Genomic DNA, 22,528 nt, shown 5'->3' on the forward strand with positions numbered 1-22,528 from the left:
GTGACTCAACACTTGTCCTCTGTCATAGGCTCGGAGCGAAGCCATCGAGGTGGCAGAGGTGAAATGTCTCAGTGCTGGGGGACAGGAGGCCCCCGAGGCCGGGCAACTGCCCGTTTGGGAAAGAAGCTCGGTTACAGGTGGGCGGGGAGGAGGGCCACCAAGGTCAAGGGTGAACTCCGAAAGATGGATCTGAAAACTGCCAGGACCAGGAGGAATCAGGAATGGTTTTAGGGAAGGAGGTGACACAGGGACACACCTGAGTGTGGGGGGAGGGGCGGAGCACAGGTGTGTGTGGGGGAGGCAGCAGTGAGGTGGGGGGAGGGAGCGCCAAGGAAACAGCGGATAAACGGCCTATTCTTCCTTTGGGGTCCACATCTCTCATTAAAAGTGTAAAACCAGGTTCAGGTGTTTGGGAGACAGCGTCAGGTGAGCTGTCTGAGGAGCAAGGCAGATGGAAGGAAAGACGGTGACACACAAGGGAGTCCGGCCTGGGGCAGCCAAAGGAAGCGTAGCTCACCAGCTTTAGCTAACAGAAGACTCTAGAAGGTAATGGGGTCAGGAGGTCAAGAAGCACAGCAACTTCCCACCTTTTTCCTTGTCACAGAAGTGAAGGGAAAGGGGCGGCTATGTTGTCGCCTGGTGGGACCACCTGGGCTCCCTCCCCCAGGCTCCCGGCTGGGCTCCAGGAGGAGGAGGAAGGGTAAGCCACAGAACCAAGAGGAAGCAAGGCTCTGCCCCAGCACTGGTGCTTTGGGAGGGAGGAAGTCACTGGGGGCAGAACTGTTGGGAATTGAGATTAAAACGTGTCCATCACCAGTTGTGACCTGCTGTCCTGAGAGCAAGAGAAATCTTCCTCAGTGACTCCCCCCTCATCCCTTACCCTGGAGCTCTGGGCTAGGGTTGTGGGGGCCCGGAGAAGTGGAGACACAGCTCCCGCCGGCCCGAAACTTCGAGGCGAGCCTGTGGCTCTTGGAACCATGAGTGGAGGTGGGGAGGAGAGGGTGCAGGTGCTCGGGGGCTCAGGGATGCTTGGAGAGCATCTTGACGGTGGGTTTCGAGGTCTGGATGATCTCAAGGCACAGAGGGAAAGCTTGGGTCCTCATGGCCAGGAGCCCACGATAGGGTGGCAGCAACGTGCACCCTGTTGGGTAACGAACGGGGTGAGACGTGGGGAGATGGTGGAGGGCCAGCCCCCAACCGATGGGCCCGGGAGCAGAGAAGATGGGCCAGTTGATGATCATCGGAGGGGAGAAGCTGTCCCGGAGGAGAGGGAGCAGAGAAGTGCCCTGAAGAACGGGGTGGGTGTTTAAGAGGCCAGAGGAGGAGTCCCATAAGGCAGGTGTCACAGAGACATCCGTGCTCCAGCCACCCTCCCCAACCCCGCCCCGGGTCTGCTCCCCGTTTCAGAGCACGGATGGCTCAGGAGAGATGGAAACCTCGAGGCCCAGAGAAAGGCAGAGGCCTGGCTGGCGAAGGAGCCAGGAAAGCACTGGTTAAAGTGGTCTCAGCAGGAGCAGGTTTGGTTTCTGTATCGGGTCCTCCTTGGCCATCGGATGGCCTGAGGGGCCCACGTCGGCTTCCTCAGCCACCACCCTCCAGAGTGGCCTCAAAGAGGAGGCTCTGCGGCGTCCACCCTGGCCTCCCGGAAGGCCACGGTCTTAACAGTGATGCCACCTCCCAACGGCCCGGGGTCTTGGCACGTGCTGTCGCTCAGGGTCACACGGAAGGGGTTCGACCCCGGCAGGAGGGAGCCGGAGGCCCCCAGATTTTCTGTCCCTTCTTGCTGCTCCCCACACCTCTGTCCGCTGCCTCCCGGAAAGTGGTCCTGGGGGAGGCCGGCTGATGGGCGCAGAGGGAGACCAGGGCCACTGAGTTCAAAGTGATTTGCTCTGAAGTCCCGGGTCTCAGATAAAATAAGCAGCGTGCACATTTTCCGGGCTGTGTCTGAGGCCGACGCTGTGAGTCAGCAGTGGGACTTGGCCCTTGAGCCGTTTTTCGGAGGTGAAAGGGTGGGGACTGCCTGTTTCTCCTGGAGGAGGACAAGCGGGGCCGAGTGACCACTGGCACCTAAGTGCGTCCCCGCTCAGGTAAGAGCCTTGCTTACGGAGAGGGATGCAGAGGGGTTCGCCGAGCTACTCAAGCCCCCAAGACATGAGAGTTCCACGCGGGGGGAGTCACTAGGTGCTAGCGTGGGGCCTCCTGTGGGCGCCTGGCAGCAAAGGGTAGCTTTCACAACGCCTGGAAACTCTTTCCTTGATTTTTATCCCAAGGGCCACCACACCGTGCAGTCCCACGCAAAGCAAGTCATTTCAGGGTGGCTTTGACTGAATGATGATCACTCACAGCCATCAGCCTTGAGGGCTCCTGACCTGGACCCAGAGAAGGCCCTGCCCGCTGGCTGCCTCGGGTCAGGGTCTCTGGAGAGCTGGATTTGCAGAGGGTCCAAAGACGTACGTGCTGGCGGCCTGCTGTGTTCTCTGTGTCGATAAGAAGGGACAGGAGGGCCAGAGCGGGGACAGAACAGTTTGCTAGGTCATCAGTGAATAATCACTCAGAGCTGGGGAAAGCCCTCTCCTGCCTGCCCCAGTCACTAAGATGTCAGCAGTGGAAGGGAAAAACACAAGAAGAGAAAAACCTTTCCTGCACAGACCCTGTTCGTGTGGAAAAAGCTCAGATTCCGGCCCTGGGGTGGGGGCTATAGCCACCCCCCACCCAAACCCCCCCTTCTGTTCCACTGTGTGGCTCAACCCCCCTTGATGACTGTGGGGTTTTTTTTCTCCAACAGGCCCTGAGCTTCTTGTTTTGCAGTGGGAAATTCGCCTTCATAAGAGGGCTACTGTTGGTATTGTTTGTTTGTTTTGAATTTCCAAAAATAAGGAAAAGTTTATAAAATTGGGGGGGGGGGGCGGGTGGGCAGGGGAGAGGGGGAAGGAGAGGGCAAGAGAGGCAGCTGACCCCAGCATTTCCCAGTCTCGCCTTGGCTTCTCCCTGGCCCCCAGATCCCACCGCCCCCCCGCCCCTCCCTGTTCTGAACGTGAAAAATAAGCAGCCTGAGCCGCCTTGACTGGAGATGTGTCTAACAAGGCCCTCATTGTCTCAGACAGGTGTGAGATTGGACTTGATCTGAGGCCAACACCTCCAGTCCCGGAGCCAGCTCCGTGAGCCGAAAACATGCACCAGCCCTCCAGTAATACCACTGCAGCCAGCCAGAGTCTCAACAATTTAAGGCTTAACACACACAACATAAATCAGCGGAGGATGGACCAGCCGACCGGCAGCTTCTTGGGTGGATGCCTGCAGACAGTCTGCAGATCAGACCCTGCCTGTTTGGGTTATTTGAGACCTTTTTTTTTTTTTTTTTTTGAGGTGGGGGTAATATAAAGATGAGAAACTGGGTGGAGCAGTGCGCAGGCACACTGGTGTTTGCCCTATCTTGTTCCAACAGCCCCTCTTTCACATAAGTGCTGTTTTGCAGGGACTCCTTGGGAAGGTTCCCTTTGCTGTAGCCAAATACCAGGAATGTGTTCAAGCCGGAGAGGACGGGCAGGAAAGCTAAGCCCCTGGGCACAGGAGCTGGCTGTGTGATAATCGGCGAGTCGCTTAACCTCTCTGGGCTCCCGGGGCCTCCTCGAGCTAATGAGGGCGCTGGTCATCTCGTTCGGGTCCAGCTTTCTAGGATTCCCTCATCTCCATGATCAGAAGTTCACGGTCACTGTAAAATCTGCCCAAATCAGGGGAAATCCCGACCCTTGGGGGATAGTTTGCGACACCGCTGAATGCCATGTTTCCTGAGCGGGTCTGATCCTCTGAGTAAGAAAAGGCCACGTCACAGCATTTCCTTCCCTGCCTCCTCCTCTGGCCTGTTCTTTAGAAACCTGTGGTCCTCAGACCATGCGAGGCCTCCTGGAGCTGAAGCCCCAGGGGGCTGCGGTCAAGACAGGACAAGAGCCGTGGGGTGCAGGAGCTGAAGATGTGCTAGTTAGCGCAGGGCCTCAAGGTCCCTGGGTTGCTTTTTGTTTTTTAATTTTAAAGATTTTAGTTATTTATTTATGAGAGAGACACAGGCAGAGGGAGAAGCAGGCTCCCTGTGGGGAGGCCGATGCGGGACTCGATCCCGGGACCCCAGGATCACGCCCTGAGCTGAAAGCAGACCCTCAACCACTGAGCCACCCAGGCGTCCCCCGGGGTCGCTCTTTGGCAGATGCTGGCAGCGGGACTGTCGCTGAGCACCAGGCCCCTGGCCCCGGCTCCCCCAGCTGTGGCTGCCGGCCGCCCCGCGGCGCTCGCACACCTGTCTGCGGGCCTCCCCGTGGCCCGCCAGCCCAAGCCGCCAGCAGGCTTTCAAGGCCCGGGCCTGTGGGCGGAATCGGCCCAGGGAGGTATTTACTTAAAATCACACAGGAAGGTGAAACTCGGTTCAAAGAAATCCTTTTGTAGATGGTTCATTAAAAACAGCAAAGAGGCTGACCATTCACATTCTCTGAATGTGTCCGATTCATGCAAGTAAGGGCCGGGTCAGGGTTCATCTGTGGCTGCTGCCCAAGTCGGCCCTGTGGTCGGGGAGTGTCCTGTCAGCCCCTCTGCAGCTGTCTGCTGTCCCCCGGGGAGCAGGGCTGAGAAGGACAGAGGTGATGGCCTTGACGTGGGTACTCTGTCCTTGCCTTTTAGGGAAGCCCCGACTCCTTACACGTGGACTTTCAGCATTTTGGAAATGGAGGCGTAAAGAAGTGCGTGACACAAAATCCAGCCATGGGGGCCCATGATCCCTCGAGGAGACAGCCCACTTCTAGGAAGTGGCCGTGGAAGGCAGCGCACGATTACACGTCCTCACGAGCATTCCATAGCGACGGCAGAGACTGTATCCTGAGGCCCCCTCCAAGGCAGGGACGGGATGCACCAGTGGCACGAGCCCTGGACCAGGAGTCCCAGGATGGGGACTTCAGGCCTGCCTCCAACCGGGCCAATCCCTGTCCTGCCCCGGGCCTCCGGTGGCTCATGAGGGAAAGGAGGGCCTTTGAGCAAAGATGCGTAAGGTCCCTTTCAACTCTAACTTCACCATTCCCATCTGATCTTTGGGGAGCAGTGGTTGTGGGCTCTCCCACTGGGAGTTCACCCAAGGAAATGGCACTTGACTGAAGGCGCTGCCATAAAACCACTGCGGGGCTACTGTCCTCCTGCAGGACAAGGAGACCCTGGAGGTGATGCTGTGTGGCTCATCTGGCAGGACGGACGGATTGTAACACCCTGGTGAGACACCACCGCCACCAACGCGGGTACAATGCTAGCAGTGAGGGCAGCCCAGGTGGCTCAGCGGCTTGGTGCCCGCCTTCAGCCCAGGGCGTGATCTTAGGGTCCCGGGATCGAGTCCCACGTCAGGCTCCCTGCATGGAGCCTGCTTCTCCCTCTGCCTGTGTCTCTGTCTCCTCTCTCTCTCTCTCATGAATAAATAAATAAAATCTAAAAAAAAAAAAAAAAAAACCAATGCTAGCAATGAGAGTAAAACGGATAACAGCAACCATTTATTGTGTGCAGTGTACCAGGCTCTATGCTAAATACTTGACAGAAATATATCTCAAGCCTCGCAGCAGGCTCCTGCGGTAATGGGAGAAAATCCATGCAACTGCTCACTGCGTGCCAGGCATCCAGGGCATATCCCTATTAACTCACTTATGCTCCCAGCTCTCCAGTGAGTCAGATACTGTCATCACCGTGCCCATCGTACAGATGGGGAGCAGTGGTGCAAAGGACTTCAGTCATTTTGCCAAGGTCCTATAATTATCCAAGCAGCCCAACCTGAGATTTGAATTCCAAAGTCCATACCCATAGCTATTACTGTCAATTGATAGCTCCAGCTTCTGCTTGCCTCAGAAAGTGCATTCTGGGGGCTCTCCTGTTTTTCTGAATCCCTTCTGATGATAAGGTGGGAGAAGCAGCCATATCCTAATGGGATAGATGGACAGAAGAACGGGCATTGTCTTGACATCATCTCCAGGCCACTGTATCTCCCTCTGAGGGAGCCATGAATGACCAGGGAGAAAGTTTGAAAAATACGAGAAACTCCTTACAGACCTTCTAATGTATCTCCCCCTACGAGCCCCCTCCCCCAAGGCGTGAAAGAATCAAATGAGGAATTCGGGAAGAGATTCTGGAATAAGAGTAACAAGATTTCCTCTCCCTTCCACCTGAATTGGCCATCTGTAATTTTGCACAAATTCAATTTTAAAGTCATGCTTTGTAATTTGTGGAAAATCATATTAAATTAAACAGATCCACGTCTGGGCAATGACTTCTCTCATTTAGCAACATATGGTGCCTCAGAACGCCCGATCCCACAGCAAAAATATTACCAAAAAAAAAAAAAAAAAAAAAAAAAGGTGGCCTTTTAATCACAGGCAATAGAGTAGAGGTGTTCTCGGACATCCCTACTGGCTTCCCTGAGAATGTTAGGCATGACCGTTAATCTCCAAGAGCTGCAGTATCCAGAATTACGGAATGTTAGCATTTAAGACGACGTCTCTAACCGCTTAGATGGGGGGACCCGGACTGGCAGTCAAGGGAACAGCGGCCCTGGCCACGCGGTGGCTCTAGGCCCGCGCAGGTGCAGCAGGCAGGACCTTCAGGACCGTGTCGTGCACCTCGAGGGGTGGCAGGCGGTGGGGATTAAATGAACACACATCGGTCCTTTCTGTAACTGTGAGCTCTAACTATTTTGTTCCTGCCTTTGGTAAACCCGCGAACCAGGTGATGTCCTTGTCATGATTCGCTGCAGTGAACTGCTCCAAGAACACCCCAGTGTAGACACCATCACAAACATACACTGCAGGTTCAAAACCGGGGTGGGTGGCGGTGAATAAGTGCACGTTTCAAACACTTGGGGCTTTCACCCCAAAGATACCAGCCCTCTCGTTCCAGCGACAGAAGCATGGCTGAAAATGCAGGCAATGACAGTTCTACACAGCCGGCAATTTACCACATCGTACGGATGACGATGAACAGACCCCCAGAGAAGCGATCTAAATAAACCACTTAACTGGCAGAAATGCCAAGTCGAGCCCTTGCGCTTGTGCTGACTTTTACAGATATTTTAATAACTTTATCATGTAATTTGCCATCCGATCTTGCAGAGAGATGCGCTAATGGAGTGCAAGTGGCCACACAGCGCCATAACCCCATGAGACTTAATAAAAACAACCCGGTTTGCTTCCCTTGTATGTATGACCTGCGCCTCCCAAAAATGCAGTCGCTAGCCAGATGATTCCCACCTCCCTTTTTACCTTGAGATGTTCTTTCACCCCCTCCCCATACTCTTGCAAGTAAGTGTATATAAGCAGCCGTCCCAAAGATGGAAGGGGGGATTGGCACAACCTCAGCTATCTGGGCCTTGGATCTGGCCTCGGGCTGAGTCAGATTGAACAGATCAAGCTGTCAGTAAAGAAATGTCCTCTGCGGCCACCAGCAAGTCATAGACCTGGGAGCTTTAACTGTCAGATGGGTGAGCTGCTCACTCCCAGGGTGGTGCCGACGCACAGGCCTTCCCTAGGGATGCTCTGCCTTTACGATACCACTGGTGGTCACACCCAAACCCCAGAGCTGAAGGATCACAGGGCCTCCTCCCCCAATCCTCCCAGTAGGACTGAGCTCACCACTGCAGTGACCCAAACCCTGTTAACCGCACGGATCACCCTGACCTATGCATGTGGAGACTCAGCAACCTTGGGTGGAAGGACCAAGATGATGAGCCGCAAGGAGCACCAGGTCAGTCTGCGGTGTGCGTTTTAAAGCTCAGGTTTTGGGGCTACCCAGTAGCCATCAGGTGACGTGAGCTGCACCGGACGGTCCTCTAGCACCCCTCCCCCTGTCTCGTTCACACTTCCTCCAGTTGGAAAAACGGAGAAGATTGGGAAAAATTCTCTCCGTCTTACAGAGAATCACCTTTACAAAAAAAGGAGTAAACTCTGGCTGTTGATCACAATTGGAAGATGTCTTTCAAAATCTTGATACTATCTTTGGAATGTTCTAGACTCTACATATGACCCTAAGACGTTGTGAATAATGATGGTGCCCAGCACTGTGGCACTTGAGCCTGTGTCTGGAGGAAATGACCCTCTTCTCCGCCCAATATCTCGTTTGGGGACTGGGGTGTCCGATACAGTTTTGTCCTGAAAATGCTGACTTCTTTCAAACATAAATATATGATCCCGTGCCTCATAGGGCAGCTGGAACTGGCTAATACTCAATCTGAAGACTTCCCATAGCTTGATAATTAAAAATTGACTGGAGAAGAAGTAGTACCTTCCCCCTTTTCTCCCCTTGTCAACCCTCAGTTGTGCACAAAGAAACAGAAAATAAACACGATTGGCCAATGTTTGTTTTTAGGGTGAGTTCTATACTATTCCTTAAAAAAATTATTTTATTTACTGCGGTTGGTAACTGAATCTCTGGTATCAAAACATAAAATGTTCTGCCAAAAAGAGATTATGGAAGAAAGGCCTATGGAAAGAAACTGGGTTTGTCAGTGAAGATTTCATTTACAGGCGTTTTGCAATCCGTACCTTTAATCTCCGTAACAATTGGGCTGTTCTACTGCTTTGGAGGCGATTGTTAAATAATAAGAAAGCTCCTGTGGGGCTAAGGCTTTTTTTTTTTTTTTAAGATTTTATTTATTTATTCATAAGAGACACACACAGAGAGAGAGGCAGAGACACAGGCAGAGGGAGAAGCAGGCTCCATGCAGGGAACCTGACGTGGGACTCGATCCCAGGTCTCCAGGATCACACCCTGGGCCAAAGGCAGGCGCTAAACCACTGCGCCACCCGGGCTGCCCCTGGGGCTAAGGCTTTGAACATAAAATGCAAAGATATAAAAAACAAGGAAGCACAAAGGTGGCTCTCGGAGAAGCCCCCTGCCTCTGTACACTTTACCCCAAAGGCCTGGCAGCGTGAGGCCCAGGGAGCGTGAGGAAAGACAGATGTCACTAGGGTTCCTCAGCATTATTTGACTCCTACATGTTGACTTTTTGCAGAGCCCTAAGACATGTAACTGAATTACAGCGGGCCTGCGTTTCAGCTCCATGATGCGAGGAAAAATAATGCAAATGAGTAAAACCAACTCATTTTGGGGAACCACTACTTACGAGAAAGCACAGTAGCTTTCTAGAGGGGGCCTTGCCTTCCTCCGGGCATGTACCGTTTGTTCCTCCCGTGGTAGGATCTTTTGGTAAACTTTGACACGACTTTATGGCCGTAGTCAAAGTTTCTTTTTTAAATATCCAAATTTGAAAGGCTATCTTGGGGTGATTTGTAAATTTGGGATTATGAGGTAGGTATGCAAAGCGAATCACCAGCCTTTCAAAATGGGCGTCTGGTCAACCATGCCTTGCCATAAAGCCATTTTTAAAAAGGCAGCTTGTCCACAACGGCAGTGACATGCCGAGCCCCGGGGAGGTCAAATTCTTGAGTCCATCCCAACTGGCTGACTTCCTGTCACCTTCTGGGCCTATGCTTACCACCATCCACCATGTCATGAGCTGCTGCGGGGCTGCTTTGCTCCCATGACATAGGGCAGAGGGGCCCCCTTTCCCTATCCAGCCCTGCTGCACAGACGCTCTAGAAAATGTTAAGAGATGCCTGATGTCCTCTAGGAAAAAAAAAAAATCATACATTTTCCTGCCTGGGAAATAAAAATACCATGATACCTGAGTTCCAGCAAGGATGGGCTGAAGTGTTGGTAGCCAGAACAGGTGACTGAGGCATTCAGCACAAGACACCGAGCCCATACCTACCTGCCCATAATAATATCTGTTCTGGGGTAGGGGGGACAGAGGGAAGTTATTTCTAGACTCCCCTGCTGCCTTCTATCCTTTCTACCTTGGGAGAATGGGTAGAAGGTTGGCCCCTCCAAAAGGGGTGTCCAGGTTCTGACCCATGGAGGTGTAAATGTGACCTTCCCTGGAGAAACAACCTGCAGGTGCCATTCAGTGAGAAGAGATGAGAGTCTTCTGGTTTATCTGGGTGGGGCCTAAATCCAATGGCACGTGTCCTTATAAGACACAGAAGAGAGGATGACATAGACGAAAAGGCCATGACAAGATGGAAGTAGAGATAGGAACGATGTAGCCACAAGCCAAGGGATGCCTGGAGGCACCGAAGGCTGGAAGGACAGTTCCCTAGGGCTTCAGAGGGAGCACGGCCCTGCCCACCCCTTGGTTTTGGACTCTGGCCTTCAGAACACGAGATCAGAAATTTCTGTGGTTTTAAGCCACCAAGTTGCAGCAGCCACAGGAAATGGAGACGTTTGGTTTGGGGATGCGGAGCTTACCAGCTAAGAGTTGTTAGTGGTATCCTCGGGCTGGCTCTACGGCTCACCATTTCATGCTTCGCAGTGGTGCGAGGATCCAAGAATTAACTGTTACTCCTATTTTGCAGATGGAGACACCTAGGCTTTAGGAGGTTACGTCCCCTGCCAGAAGTCCTATGGCAGTACGTGGTGGGGGCCAGGTTGGGCCCAAGGTGGCCTGCCTATGGAGCCTTCACTCTTAGCCACCCTGCGCTTTGCGGGACATTCGGTTTTCAAGCTTAGCTCTCCTGCCGATTAACCCATCGCTATCAAGTGAAGCCTCCAACTGCAGTTTTATTAAAAACTCACTCTTCTGAACAAAACCTTTGTCGGCGTGTGTGCGCTCCCACACGTGCGCGCCGGCCCACAGATGACAAGAATGAGGGGAAAGTTCAGAACGTATCCAATCCTCAGAAGGAATATTTTATCATTGAGATCAAAGCCCTAAAGTGAACTGTTCTTTCTTGTAATGAGAAAAGATGTCCACAAGGCATTACCAACATGCTCTGGAAAACACGGTCTGGTCACCTTGAACGACATCCACGAAAACGTTTGGTGTGAAAATGCAGGCCCGCTAAAATGTGGTTTATGATGACTAGGGTGCTGACAGCCGGCCAGGCTGGCGGCTCCTTTGAAGGGCTGGTTTATTAAGTACTTAGCTGTGCGGTGCTTGTAAATAAATACAGGGCAGGCATTTGAGCAGTGCTGTTCAAGGGGGTTCTGCGTCGGTAGCGATGCCTCTCCACCAACAGAGTGCGGACCGCTCGCGTAAGGCTGGCTGCCCCTCCAAGGAGTGAGTGGAGGGCAGGGGTGATAGACACAGTGCAGCCGTAGCAGGCTCAAGCCACAAGGGCACAAAGGGTGCAGAGGCTCTGGGGCCTTTTTTTCAAGGAGAAAACCAAGAGTTAGCTTTCTTCCCATCCTACTTTCTCCTTTTCCAAATGTCTATGACGCAATTCGTTAGTATGAGCTTTTCAACCTTTCCTGAAACCTAGAGTTTACACTGCACCAGCCAAGAACACAGAAAACCTGAACCGGGTTCTCGATTTCTGCCTTGGGAGTGCTTCTAGCTCCATGAACTTCGACCGTCCACCTGCTTGGGAGAAGCAGGGACAGGACACAGCGGTGGCACCCATCGGCTTGCTCCTGCCCTGCGCGTTAGCTCTTCATCGTGCGCCCATTCCACCCTTTCCTTTTTCCCTCCCTTCCTGCCCTTCTTGCACTTATTTATTTATTTTTTATTCATGGGGATACCTGATTCCGGCTGGATTTCAATCGTGTGAAGATTTTGTTGTAAACCTTGAAAGGCTCTCAAATTCTACTATACCTAGATAAGAGTTATTTTTAAATCATTCACTTTTCACGTTTACAGCGTGCCTTCTAAGTTGACTCCTAGCACCCTATTTCACTTTGTTGTGTAACCATTAAATGACCACTTACAGGTTTATACGTGCAAAGTTCTGGTGGTTTTGCCTTTTAAGATTTTATTTATTGATTCATGAGAGACACACAGAGAGAGGCAGAGACACGGGCAGAGAGAGTAGCAGGCTTCCTGCGGGGACCCTATGTGGGACTCGGTCCCAGGACCTTGGGATCATGCCCTGAGCCGAAGGCAGTCGCTCAACCACTGAGCCACCCAGGTGCCCCAAATTTCTGGTGTTTGACGGTAAGGCCCCATCCCCACTTTGATTTTGAACTTCTAGAAGAAGAACGAAGGAGAGAGAAAGAGACAGAGAAGAAGAAGTAGAGAAAAGTGCTATGCAGTTGGATATTTCACCCCCAAGGCTGGAAAGGGGATTTGTCTCTCCTCCTACAGGGAAGTGGAGAGGCTTTTTTTCCCCCTTTTGTCAATGCAGCTGGTAAACACTGACATAAGTAACCCTGTTTAATAGCTGAGAACAAAGTCAATTCATATCTCCAAAAAGCTTCACAGACAATAGTACCAGAGAACATAGTCTTTCCAAAGTAACTTCAACCTTCGGGGAAACACTATCAACACAAAAATCACTGGAATTACTAAAACTCAGGAGGTGAATCGGAGATGTCAGGCTCTCCAGTGCCTGACCGTACTCTCAAAGCGAGGCACCCACACTCCTCGAGGCTCATCAGAGGTTGCCTGGATTTAGACATTAAGAAGGCTCTGGTCCCACTGGACCCCAAGAGAGACTCCTCCATGCAGGAAGGCCAGGCTGTTGCCCCGGTAAAGCAGACAGAGGGTGGCTGGGAAGCCCTCCTCCTCCCCCTCATCCCTCATTCCCTCATGCTAGAGATGCATTATTCTGAGTTTTCTTTTGTCCTCAAGTTGCAAAACAAATGTACATCTCCCCCCACCCCACCCCCCACACACACCAGTCAAAAAAAGACAGCTTATCGAGGTGCCCGCCACAGACTCTGGCCCTAAGGTTCTCATTATTAGCGATATCTACAGAACACAACCAACACAGTCCTGCCAAGTGAACGTCCGGCCCAGCACTGCTCCCATCTCCCCTTTGACAATCGGGATTCTTCTGGACACTGGTCAGCCCTGTGTCTAATCGATCCTCTATCCAAGAGAAACTGCCACCCCGTCAGCCCTGGCTCTGTAGCCAGAAAGGTCTGGGTTTGGGTCCAAGTCTGTCACTCATGCTCTTGGAGATTCTGGGCAGTTGTTAGCTTCTGAGGTTCAGTTGCTCTGTCTATAAACCACAGCACAGGATTGTGGTGAGAGCGGAATAATGTATACAAAAGGCCTGACCTGTGCCAAAATACACCATAACTGGTCCAGTGAAAGAGTTAAGCCTCACGCCTGGAAGTTTATGACCACGCACGCGAGAACAACAAAACTGGCCTCTTTGTCCAGTTTTGACAGTTTTCTGCATCAGCAAATATTGGGTATCCTCCCCAGAAAGGAAGGGGTCATGCAGCCTTAAATGTGGTTCATCATTTTTGGTAAATCAAGAGGCAAATTCTTCAAATGACTTGCTGGGGTTGCCTGGAGCCATCTCTAAGGGAGCATGTGTGACCGATCCAGCATCAGCGACTTCATCTCGCTGGGATCTGTGCTGGTCGCATCTTTTAAAAGGACACGTGTCCATTTTCCCTCCCACGACTGAACAAGAGCCCTAAGACTCGCCTGGAGAAGTTTGCGATGACGTCCCAAACGAGTCGCGTAGCCATGACAAAATGACTTTCTATTCAATTTTAGGAGCTGGTAAAGGAGGAAGTTGATATTAACCTCAGCCCTTTTAATAGTTAAAACCTCAACAAATAAACAGTGGTTTGGTGGCATGGCAACCTGCCCCCCCTCCCTCTTCCCTTGCTTCAGATAATTTGAGATGCCTATTCTGAGGGATTCTCGAGCACATCTGATTCTAGATAAATAAAGGCGTTTTTCTGGATCTGTGATTTCCTAGTGCCAGAGTTCAAGGGGCAGACATAGCTCTCCAGATGAGGTCCCAGCCTCTCTGTCACCCCACGATCCCTCCAAAGCCCCGGCTGCTGACGTTTCCCGGTGCTGAAAACAGTCACACACCCGTACGGCACCGCTGAAGAATTGCCGTGACCACCTCTGGGATATTTTTCTTACAACGATGACTGCCATTTCAAAGAGAGCCATAAACACATGCTGGATTTTTATATAAAGCATCTTCTTAAGTATAATATGGAGTCTCTAGAGCTAAGCCAGGAAAATAAGCATTTTCCTACTTGTCAAGAACAAAATGAAGGTTCTGGCTGAAAGAGACTTTACTCTTATCCCTGTTAACTTTCTAATTTCAGGGGGAAAAAAAATCCCTCGGGTCTACTCAAAACATGACTAGGGTAAAAAAAAAACAAAAAAACATTTTTTCTTATAGGAAATAAAAAAAAGAAAGAAAAAGGAAAAGTAGTTTTACATGAATGTATCCTGGGTAGTTATTTTTAAAAAGTTCCTCCAATTTTACAAGTGAAGGACTGAAGAGCAAATCATATTTTGGAAAGAAAGAGCTTCAGCAATATAGTTAACACATTCTTTAGAGTAGCAACCAAACCTCTAGGGCACTCTAAAAGCAAGTTATTATTACTTACATGTTGCAGAAGTAAAAAGTTTTTAAAAGGAACAAGAAAGGGGAGAGGCTCTGTGTTAAACCTGATACTCTGCTAAGCATACAGTATTCCAAAGAGCCGAAGAATGCCCGTCCGGCCTTGGTAATGTCTCCACCCGAGAGCTGCTGGCGGCCCAGGACAAGAATTCACTTACCACCCTCCCCCTCTTCTTTTGGGGAAAAAGAGCCTATCTGACCAGGAGGCAAATCAGATCTGATTCATTCCTCACCAAAACTGTCCGCCACGAAGCCAGCCTAAAGGGTGACCATTGCAACTTGCCACCCTGCATCTTCCCTTGCTTTTAAAGATGCTTAATAGTTTGGGTTCCAATACCAGCAGAGCGAGGAAAAACCCTTACTCAGCCCAGTAGGATAAATTGTCAGTTATGGGCTGAGACCATAAGAAAACAGGAGTCTTCCCTCTGATGTTACGAATGGAGGTCTGAGGATGGCATAAATTAATTTCAGCGGCCCCGCACACAGGATCAGGGGATCGCCTTCTAGAATTTGTTCTGTTCGGAAGGAAAGGACCATTTCACTCCTCACTCATCCCTCTCACTTAACGTGCCATTCGATCGGATTTACCGTACACGCTTGCATTCTGGCATTAAAAAAAAAAATCAATATGCATATCTCGAACAAGTATTCATGATAAGCACCACAAAACTGAGGATCTCAAGGAGGCCTTTTCCTAAATACGCCGAAGATGCATCTGCAGATGAGAGCTAACCCGCCCAAATCAAGCTTTACGTTTCTGTTTGGGGACAAGGGGGCCACCCTTCAGATGGACCACTTAGCAGCTGTGTGCCTGCTATCTGACAGGAAGTCTTGTCTGGAAACTTTCCATTCAAATAACAGAACCTCCCCCAGACGCAGAACTAGGAGAGCTCGAGGCATGAGCCATCAGACTCTGTGCAAGGGTGCTTGCTTGCCTTTCCAGAGCCCCCCAAAAGCATATCCTAACCACCAAAGCGAGCGACTGGTCCCAAAACCTTAGAGAACTCAGGACCGGGACATGTCCCACGATAGGACCCGCGCAGAGAAACCCCCCGGGGAAGCTAATTTCTGCGGTCCCAGAGGGCAAGTAGCATGTCCCTGGCTGGCCACCTGCCCTCTCCCCCAGATGTGTTGCTTATCTCTCCCTTTGAGTTAGACAAGCCCGCTGCTTGGAGAATCTCACTGTGACCGTATCGTACGCAGCTGCGTCCTGCCCAGCACAGAGAAAACAACTGGATTTCAGAAATTCGAAATGGTATCGCAGAGCAAATCATCATAGACAAGAGTGGCTTCTATGGTGCAAATGAACTGTGCGTCTTCTCTCATTTGGCACAGCATGTTTTATGCAATTATTGCATTTTACCCTGTTTTTGCAATTGCTGGCTAAACCCGGGTATGTGGGTATCGGGAGGGGGGGCCCACCTGCATTCTTTATTGATTGCAAATTTATTTATTGTCAATAATACCTTTGATGTGATGGCATCCAGGCTATCGAAGTATTTCTTTATATTAAAAAAAAAACAATAACATATAGATACAAACCCCACAAATAATTGAAGGCAATAAGAACTTGAAATGTCCTGACTTTCACCTTGCTTGGTGTGTGTGTGTGTTCAAGCCTCATGGGTAGGTAGGAAAACAGCAGAGCCAAAGCTAACTCAAAAAATTCAAGATATTATCTACACATAGATATCTATCTCTCCATATCCTAGGTGCCAGTGCCTCTCGATCTGGGGATCTCATTACGGTGCAGATCTGACTCAGTAGGTCTGGGGCGGGCCAGAGACTCTGCTGTCTAACCAGCTCCCAGGCTGCTGGGCCGAGGACCACCCGTTGAGCAAGGAGCAGAAGCCAGGATGGGTCTGGGGGGTGTGGCCCGAGGGCGAGGCGGGAAGCGGGCTTCCTCCAGGTACTTACCCTGCATCTGACTCTGAGGCTGAGGGTTAAAGGCAGTGGAGTGGTTCAAGGAGGCCCGAGGGTTGGGTGTGGGGGCTGGGTGGTGTGGGCTGACCCTCATGGCTGTTCGCCGCAGCTGCTCCAGTTCACTGAGCCGCTCAGAAAAGGACAAGCTCCCGGGCTTGGTCTGATCATCTAGTTTCTGACGATGTCCTATTGTGGGGAGGGGGGTGGAGGGTGGGAAGGGGAGAGGGAGGCAAGGAAGGAGGGAGGGAAAAGATCAGAAAATGTATTGTGGATTTGCTAAAAGTCGGGGTTCTCTTGTCTTGCCCCTCCCTGCCCCCTCACCCCCAACGTGGATTTGCTGGAGATTGGCGCACCTGGCTGGCTCCCAGGGGAGATCCAGGGCCACCGACCCCACAGCAGCCGGGGCTCCCTTTCATCACAGGCCACGGGGTGCTGCCCCAGCCTGCGCCCCATCTCCCCAAGCCTCTGCGCCTGTCCCCGCGGGGCAAGAATGCAGCGGGCGTGCGGGGATCGTGGTGGTGTAAGGTCGGGAGCGAGGGAAGGTGCATTAATTGTTGGCACTTGGCCACGCACTGCGGGCTGAGCTAGGGCAGCCAGGAAAGGTGCCCTCCCTGTGGCATCAGAACAGCCGCTCCTCACTGCAACCCCGGCCACGGGCAGCAAAGTGGGCCGCCCAGCTTAGCGCACGCCCCGTCCAACAGGAAATGAGGTGTGGCTGCAAACCCACAGTCCTGGGGGAGGTCGGATTTCCTGCTAGATGCAGGGCATGGGCAGCCCCTCGGCCCCTCTTCGCTCCCTCTCCTCGAAAGCTTTTCACGAGCATCCTTCAGCATTCTTCCCCGAAGCCCGCTTCCCCCCGTGTACCCTCTAGGAGGGGGTTGACAGGGCCTCATCTGGAACCTAGAGGTTGTGCCCGCAGACTGGATGAGCTTCCCCCAGGGGCTCAGCAATCCAGGGTGGACAGTTGGGCCACTCAGCTGTCCGTATAGACAGTAAGTATATGTGTTGCCGTGTTCCCCCTGCAGTGAGCAGAGGCCAGTCCCATGGGACAGGCCGGGAGGGCTGGGCCTCCAGTTTGCTCCCTTTATCCCCCCAACAAGATGGCTTTAAACTGGAGACTCAAGGCCTGCCAAGCAGAACCCAGGCTCAGGATGTACGGATAGAGCCACCATCCTCAGAGGATAGGCCCCTGCTCCTTCCTCACCTCTGTGGTTCGAATAAAGGCTCATTGACCAATTTCACACACCCGTCCCGCACCCCCCCCACCCCCCATCGTCAGGTGGCCTCCAAACAACATTGGAGGAGCAGCCTGCCTGTTGCCACCATCAAGGGCTCTTTCACATGCCCTGCCCCAGACCTCAGTTAGAAAGAGGATCCCTGGACTCCACTCCCCGCCAGCCCGGGGTGGGAGAAGTAGATCGCAGCCCAGCTCCCAGTCGCTACAATTACAAAATTAAATTTTATAACTTATATTATGGTTCCAAATCTCCGTGGCTTGCCGTTTCTTCCCGCTGCCAGGCCCCTTGGCACAGTTGACACCGTCTCAAATTCCACACCAAAAAAAAGGACCCACTATATTGCAGTGATTTTTATCATGAACAAGACCTGGTCGGCTCCGAAATGAGGAGAACGACTTAAGCATAATATTTGTGTAGTTCAAATGCAATGCTCCCTCTTTTCATGTGTCACCAAGGCAAATCTAGACTCTGATTCAGCCCTGCAGCCCACAACACTCGACCGTAAACACAAACAGCCTGAGTCACACAGGGCCAGCACACAAGTGAGAGGCCTCTTACCGACTGAGTATTTTAAGCACCGGCCTCGTGGGCGAAAGGCCATAGGGCCAGGTCCTGGAACAACCCCTGTCACCCCTTTCCCTCAGAAGTGGGAAACTGTCTTTTTCTAGAACATTCTATTTCAGTCGATCATGGTGTAACCGTGGTGCCTCTGGAATCCTCCTTCCTCTTATCTTGGTGGCAGATTCTTAGCTTTCTGATGACTTAGGCTGAAAAATCTGATATTCTTGCAGCAAAAACAATTCCAACGCAAAAGCCACGCAAGGCATGGCAATTCAGCCTTTTAAATGCTTCGCACGACCTAATGGCTGGTATTAGGAGTTGAGCGGAGAAGAAGGCAGGAAAAATGATTCTGGAGGCTTCTACTTGCCCCAGAAAGAATGCCGGCTGGCGAAGTAATGGTGCAGAGGCTTCCAGCAGGTTTTGTACCCATTTCAAAACTTCACATTCCTTGGGCACCCAGTGGCATTTTTAAAGAACACCGTGTCAAGGACAGTGGGTGATCCAGGAGAATGATGTGTGTGAGATCACTCTAAATGCAAACACTCGGCATTTTCAGGTCTATGGTCGGGCTCTGAGGAAAGGCTGTCAATTGTGTCTGTCTCGGCCACCAAGATCGGGGACCCCGTGCCACCAAAAAAATGGAGCGAGAGTTAAGTCATTTTAGGTAAGCCACTACCGTGGCCGGGCACAACGTGCGATTATTATTATTTATTTATTTATTTGTATTAGTCTCCTCTCGTTGCTCACATGTTTAAAAAAAAAATGTTTTAACATGTGAGCAATTTCTGTACCAGCTGACACCTGCCAAAATCGTAGTCATTTACAGAGATTAGCTGATGACTGCCTGCTTTAGCAGGAATGTTCAGGCATAACTTTCAGAGAAAACAATTCTTCACTCTGAGCTATTTCCTAAGCCCTGGGAGTCGGGAGGCTGAGTCGAATGCTTGGAGGAGCGGGGGAAGCATGCACTCCACACCCTCCCCACATGTGATCCTGGCAGTAAGTAAGAGTGTTATTGTCTCTGCAGGGAATCTTGAACCCCTTCCTCACCGAGGTGCTGGAACCCGGCTGTAACACCCAGGCACGGTGGGGCGGGGAGGGGGGGGGGAAGGGGGTGGAGGTGGGGAATAAAAAGCATTATCATATTAAAGGTGTGGTTCGGATGCATTTATAAGCTAGATCAAAAGAACACCTCATTCTTCTTTTCCGAGGCCATCAGATTTCATGGGCCAAAGAGCAATATTTTGTACGAAATACAGAAGCTTCCGATATAAACTTTCAAGCTGGGGGAAAATGAATGCTTTATGTCTCCGGTTTCCTGTATCTGTGTGCAATTAAAATGTCAATTTGCCCCCTAGATTTTAAATACAGGAGTATGGGAAATGTCCACTATCAAACTCACTTTTCTTCCTTCTTGCTGAGTACTGGGCTTCAGAGGGCAGCAGGGAATTCAACGCTGGATCAAACCTAGTAGACTTACAAGGCAGCCCTAAACGTTTGCATGTCGGCAGCCTGGCTTTCTGAACGCACTGGAAGCCAACTGAGAATGTTGACACAGTGGTCCTTAAAATAGTGGCTACCAAGAGACTTCATACTAGGGCATCTTAATGAATCTTGACCAGAGTTGAAAACGATGCTAAATTGTGTTTCTCTACTACCACTCCCACATTTTGAGAAAAGTCTTCGCTTAGGATTTTATTATAAATGCAGAGTCATAAAAAAACCGAAAGAAAAAAAAAAGAAGAAAAAGAAATTAATCCCATCTGTTAAATTTTACTTCTTCAATTCCAAAGACATATGTCCCGTAGTTTGCTGGGCTGGCTGCCCACAAGGCATCCCTAAATGTTATGATATCTGTGATGGATAATGAGGCCAGCTTTCAATTTTCTGCTATAAAAACTAGACTGAGGAGGTATGCATATCTCATCCATAACTGAACTGTCTTTTTCAAAAAACCACTCACTGCTGAACTGTGAAATATGCCGTATGCTCCTCTATCAGAGAAAGGAGGTATGGCTAAATTGTCACCTTTCCCTGGAAAATTCTGGCCAGAGAGAATAATTTTATGGCGGTTTGTTAGTCCATGTTTCTGGTACGGGCTTACTACTTGTCTTGATAGATTCTCAGCAGAAAACGTAGGAAGGTGTAGACTAAAAGCATGGTCATGATGCGCAGTTGAGGAAAACGTATGCAAAACGACAATACCAAGAAGATACCTGCGCGCGCGCGCGTGTGTGTGTGTCCATCTCCATTTGTAGCTTAACAACCTTAACATTGTGATTCTTCTAAAAGCATACATGTATTCCAAAAGATGCTTGCCAATCAATCTGATACTAACAACACAGATCTGGATTAAAAAAACATGGATTGTCCACCACCACCACCGACCCTTAATTTGCTACTGCCTTGGGAAACGGATGTGTGCGGAGAACAGCTCATTTCTTCCTGGTACAACAGTCTCAACTCCAGGTCATTAAAGTCCCGAGGACAGGAAAGTAATCCTACTGAATGTGAATGTGATCCTTCCTTAAAGCAACTCCTAGGTAATGAAATAAATCTTCTTAACTGCAAACCTATCTGTCTGCTGGCTAATTTAACGTTGGGCAGCACTATCCCATCGTGTATATCACAATATAAAATACGACATGTGATATCTATGTCACTCTCTTATAAATTAGAATATATATTATATATATACACACACATATATATGTTTATATATTGCCTAATGGTATATAAACTTCGGTAGCCTAACTTTTCCCTCCAGCCTCTTCCCTTATTACTAAACTAGGAGATCCGTACAAAGTTAGAGTACTTCGGAACTGGAGACGAGCTGGGGAAATCAGCCTTGTGTTTTAACCCACGCGTGAGAAGTGAAGTTCAGAGAGGTTATGTCATTTATCTAATCTCACACAGCCAATTAGGAAAAAGAAGGCAGGCCCTAAAATACATCCACTCCCTCACCCCACCCTCTGCCCCCTGCAATCTCGCTCAATGCAACTATAAATACCAATCTCGGTGCGCCCCCAGTGAGTAGAGAGGAGAGGTGTGCACTGTTAGGTAGTTCGAGGTCACGGGGCCCCCAGAGCGCCATAAGGATTTGCATTTGACGATCCCACTTCTATTCCCAGCTTGCACCTAGAGCTAGAGACGTATTGTGACCCATAGTAGAGAGTGACTCTCACACACCTGAACGAGCATCCGAATTACAGGTCTGCCTCGGTAGGTCTGGGGTGCGGTCTGAGAATTTAGATTCTAATAAGGCCCAAGTGATGCCGATGCTGCTGGTCAGGGACTATACCCCGGGGATTTGAGTGAGTCTTCCCGATGGTACATGTGTCTTCAGTGAGCTTCTCATTTGCCCTGAGCTAGACACGAACACCCCAAATACACCAGAACCGTGATTAGCCTACGTGTCCACGAGCACCGAGTGCTGGCCTTGTTTTGGTGACAACTATGAGGTGGCCTTTTTCTTAATCTTTTAACTCTTCAATGTATGCAGAGCAGCTGAAAATGCCAAGGGTCTGCCCGACAGATGGGTGACCGTTGACCGTCTCTCTCCCACCAGCACTGGGATGAGTCAGTGAGTCACTGTGGCTGTACTTGGGCTGATCTGTAAGGGGAGCCCAGAATTTTCAAGTGGGAAAGTAACTCTTGCCCAGCCATGTAAGGAAGGGCTTTGAGGAAGAGCAGGGAAGGTTGATGAGGAGCCTGTTCCATCCCAGTTGAGACTTCTGGGTGCCCACAGGGATGGGGGTGCTAGCGCAGGCGCTCTCATCCTTCCCTCCCCTAGAGAAACAACATGGCACCAGGGAAACGTGGCTACCAGTCTGCATGTTAAGAACCTCCATTATAAATCTGCCTTTTCCACCCAACTTTCCTGCGGACAAGAGCAAGTCTCTTCATCACCCAGCCTCCTTATCTGAAAGCCTGGAATTAAAGGACTAAGACGGATTACTCCGAGGGGCTCTAAAAGCATTCACAGCAATTATATCTGCAGCAATTAGCTACTCAACTGGTTCTCGTTGGACGCCTCCAAGCACAGGCTTTCTTGAACAACTTCATATGACGTTAGGACTTTCAAAGGTTTCTTTCTGTCTTTTTTTTTTTTTTTTTTTTTTTTCTGCCAGACACCTGGCCCGTGGGAGCCAGTCCGAGGCTCAACTGTCAAACTGGCCTTTGGAGCTCGGGCTTGGATCTAGGGTTCTACCCTCCGGTGTGCTGGTGGTCAGCAGCTTTGCACAACACCTCCTGACACTTGCGTCTCCCTCATTCTCCTGCTGTTTTGTCAGTGGCCTTTCGGACAGTTACTGGCAACCTAGGACATAAGTCTTCCTGGGTCCTCTCCTCCCTCCCCTTAAGCCTTCACTGAGCCTTTCTTACTGAGCCATCCTACTTACTGGAGCATCACAT

General features: G+C 50.6%; 1 protein-coding gene and 1 long non-coding RNA gene across 7 annotated transcripts in view; one reads left to right on the forward strand and one right to left on the reverse strand.

The window, feature by feature from the left end:
• Positions 1 to 22,528, reverse strand: part of RUNX1 (RUNX family transcription factor 1) — a 249,211-nt gene that overhangs the window by 22,744 nt on the left and 203,939 nt on the right. For 3 of the 4 annotated variants that reach the window (XM_038581436.1, XM_038581435.1, XM_038581434.1), the window contains exon 6: positions 16,311 to 16,502. The exons of the other annotated variant lie outside the window; for it this stretch is intronic. In XM_038581436.1, coding sequence (XP_038437364.1) covers positions 16,311 to 16,502 — 192 coding nt within the window. The remainder of the gene's footprint in view (positions 1 to 16,310; positions 16,503 to 22,528) is intronic. 4 annotated transcript variants of the gene reach the window in all.
• Positions 304 to 5,407, forward strand: LOC111093567. Of its 3 annotated transcripts, none has more exons than XR_005382337.1 (4): positions 304 to 2,450; positions 2,786 to 2,842; positions 3,101 to 3,331; positions 4,669 to 5,407. It is a non-coding gene; the product is annotated as an uncharacterized LOC111093567 (long non-coding RNA). The 3 variants fall into 3 exon arrangements; XR_005382339.1 differs by having other exon boundaries at positions 3,105 to 3,331; XR_005382338.1 differs by lacking the exon at positions 4,669 to 5,407 and adding an exon at positions 3,476 to 4,047.

Source organism: Canis lupus, chromosome 31, assembly GCF_011100685.1.
Source record: "Canis lupus familiaris isolate Mischka breed German Shepherd chromosome 31, alternate assembly UU_Cfam_GSD_1.0, whole genome shotgun sequence".
Taxonomy (NCBI): domain Eukaryota; kingdom Metazoa; phylum Chordata; class Mammalia; order Carnivora; family Canidae; genus Canis; species Canis lupus.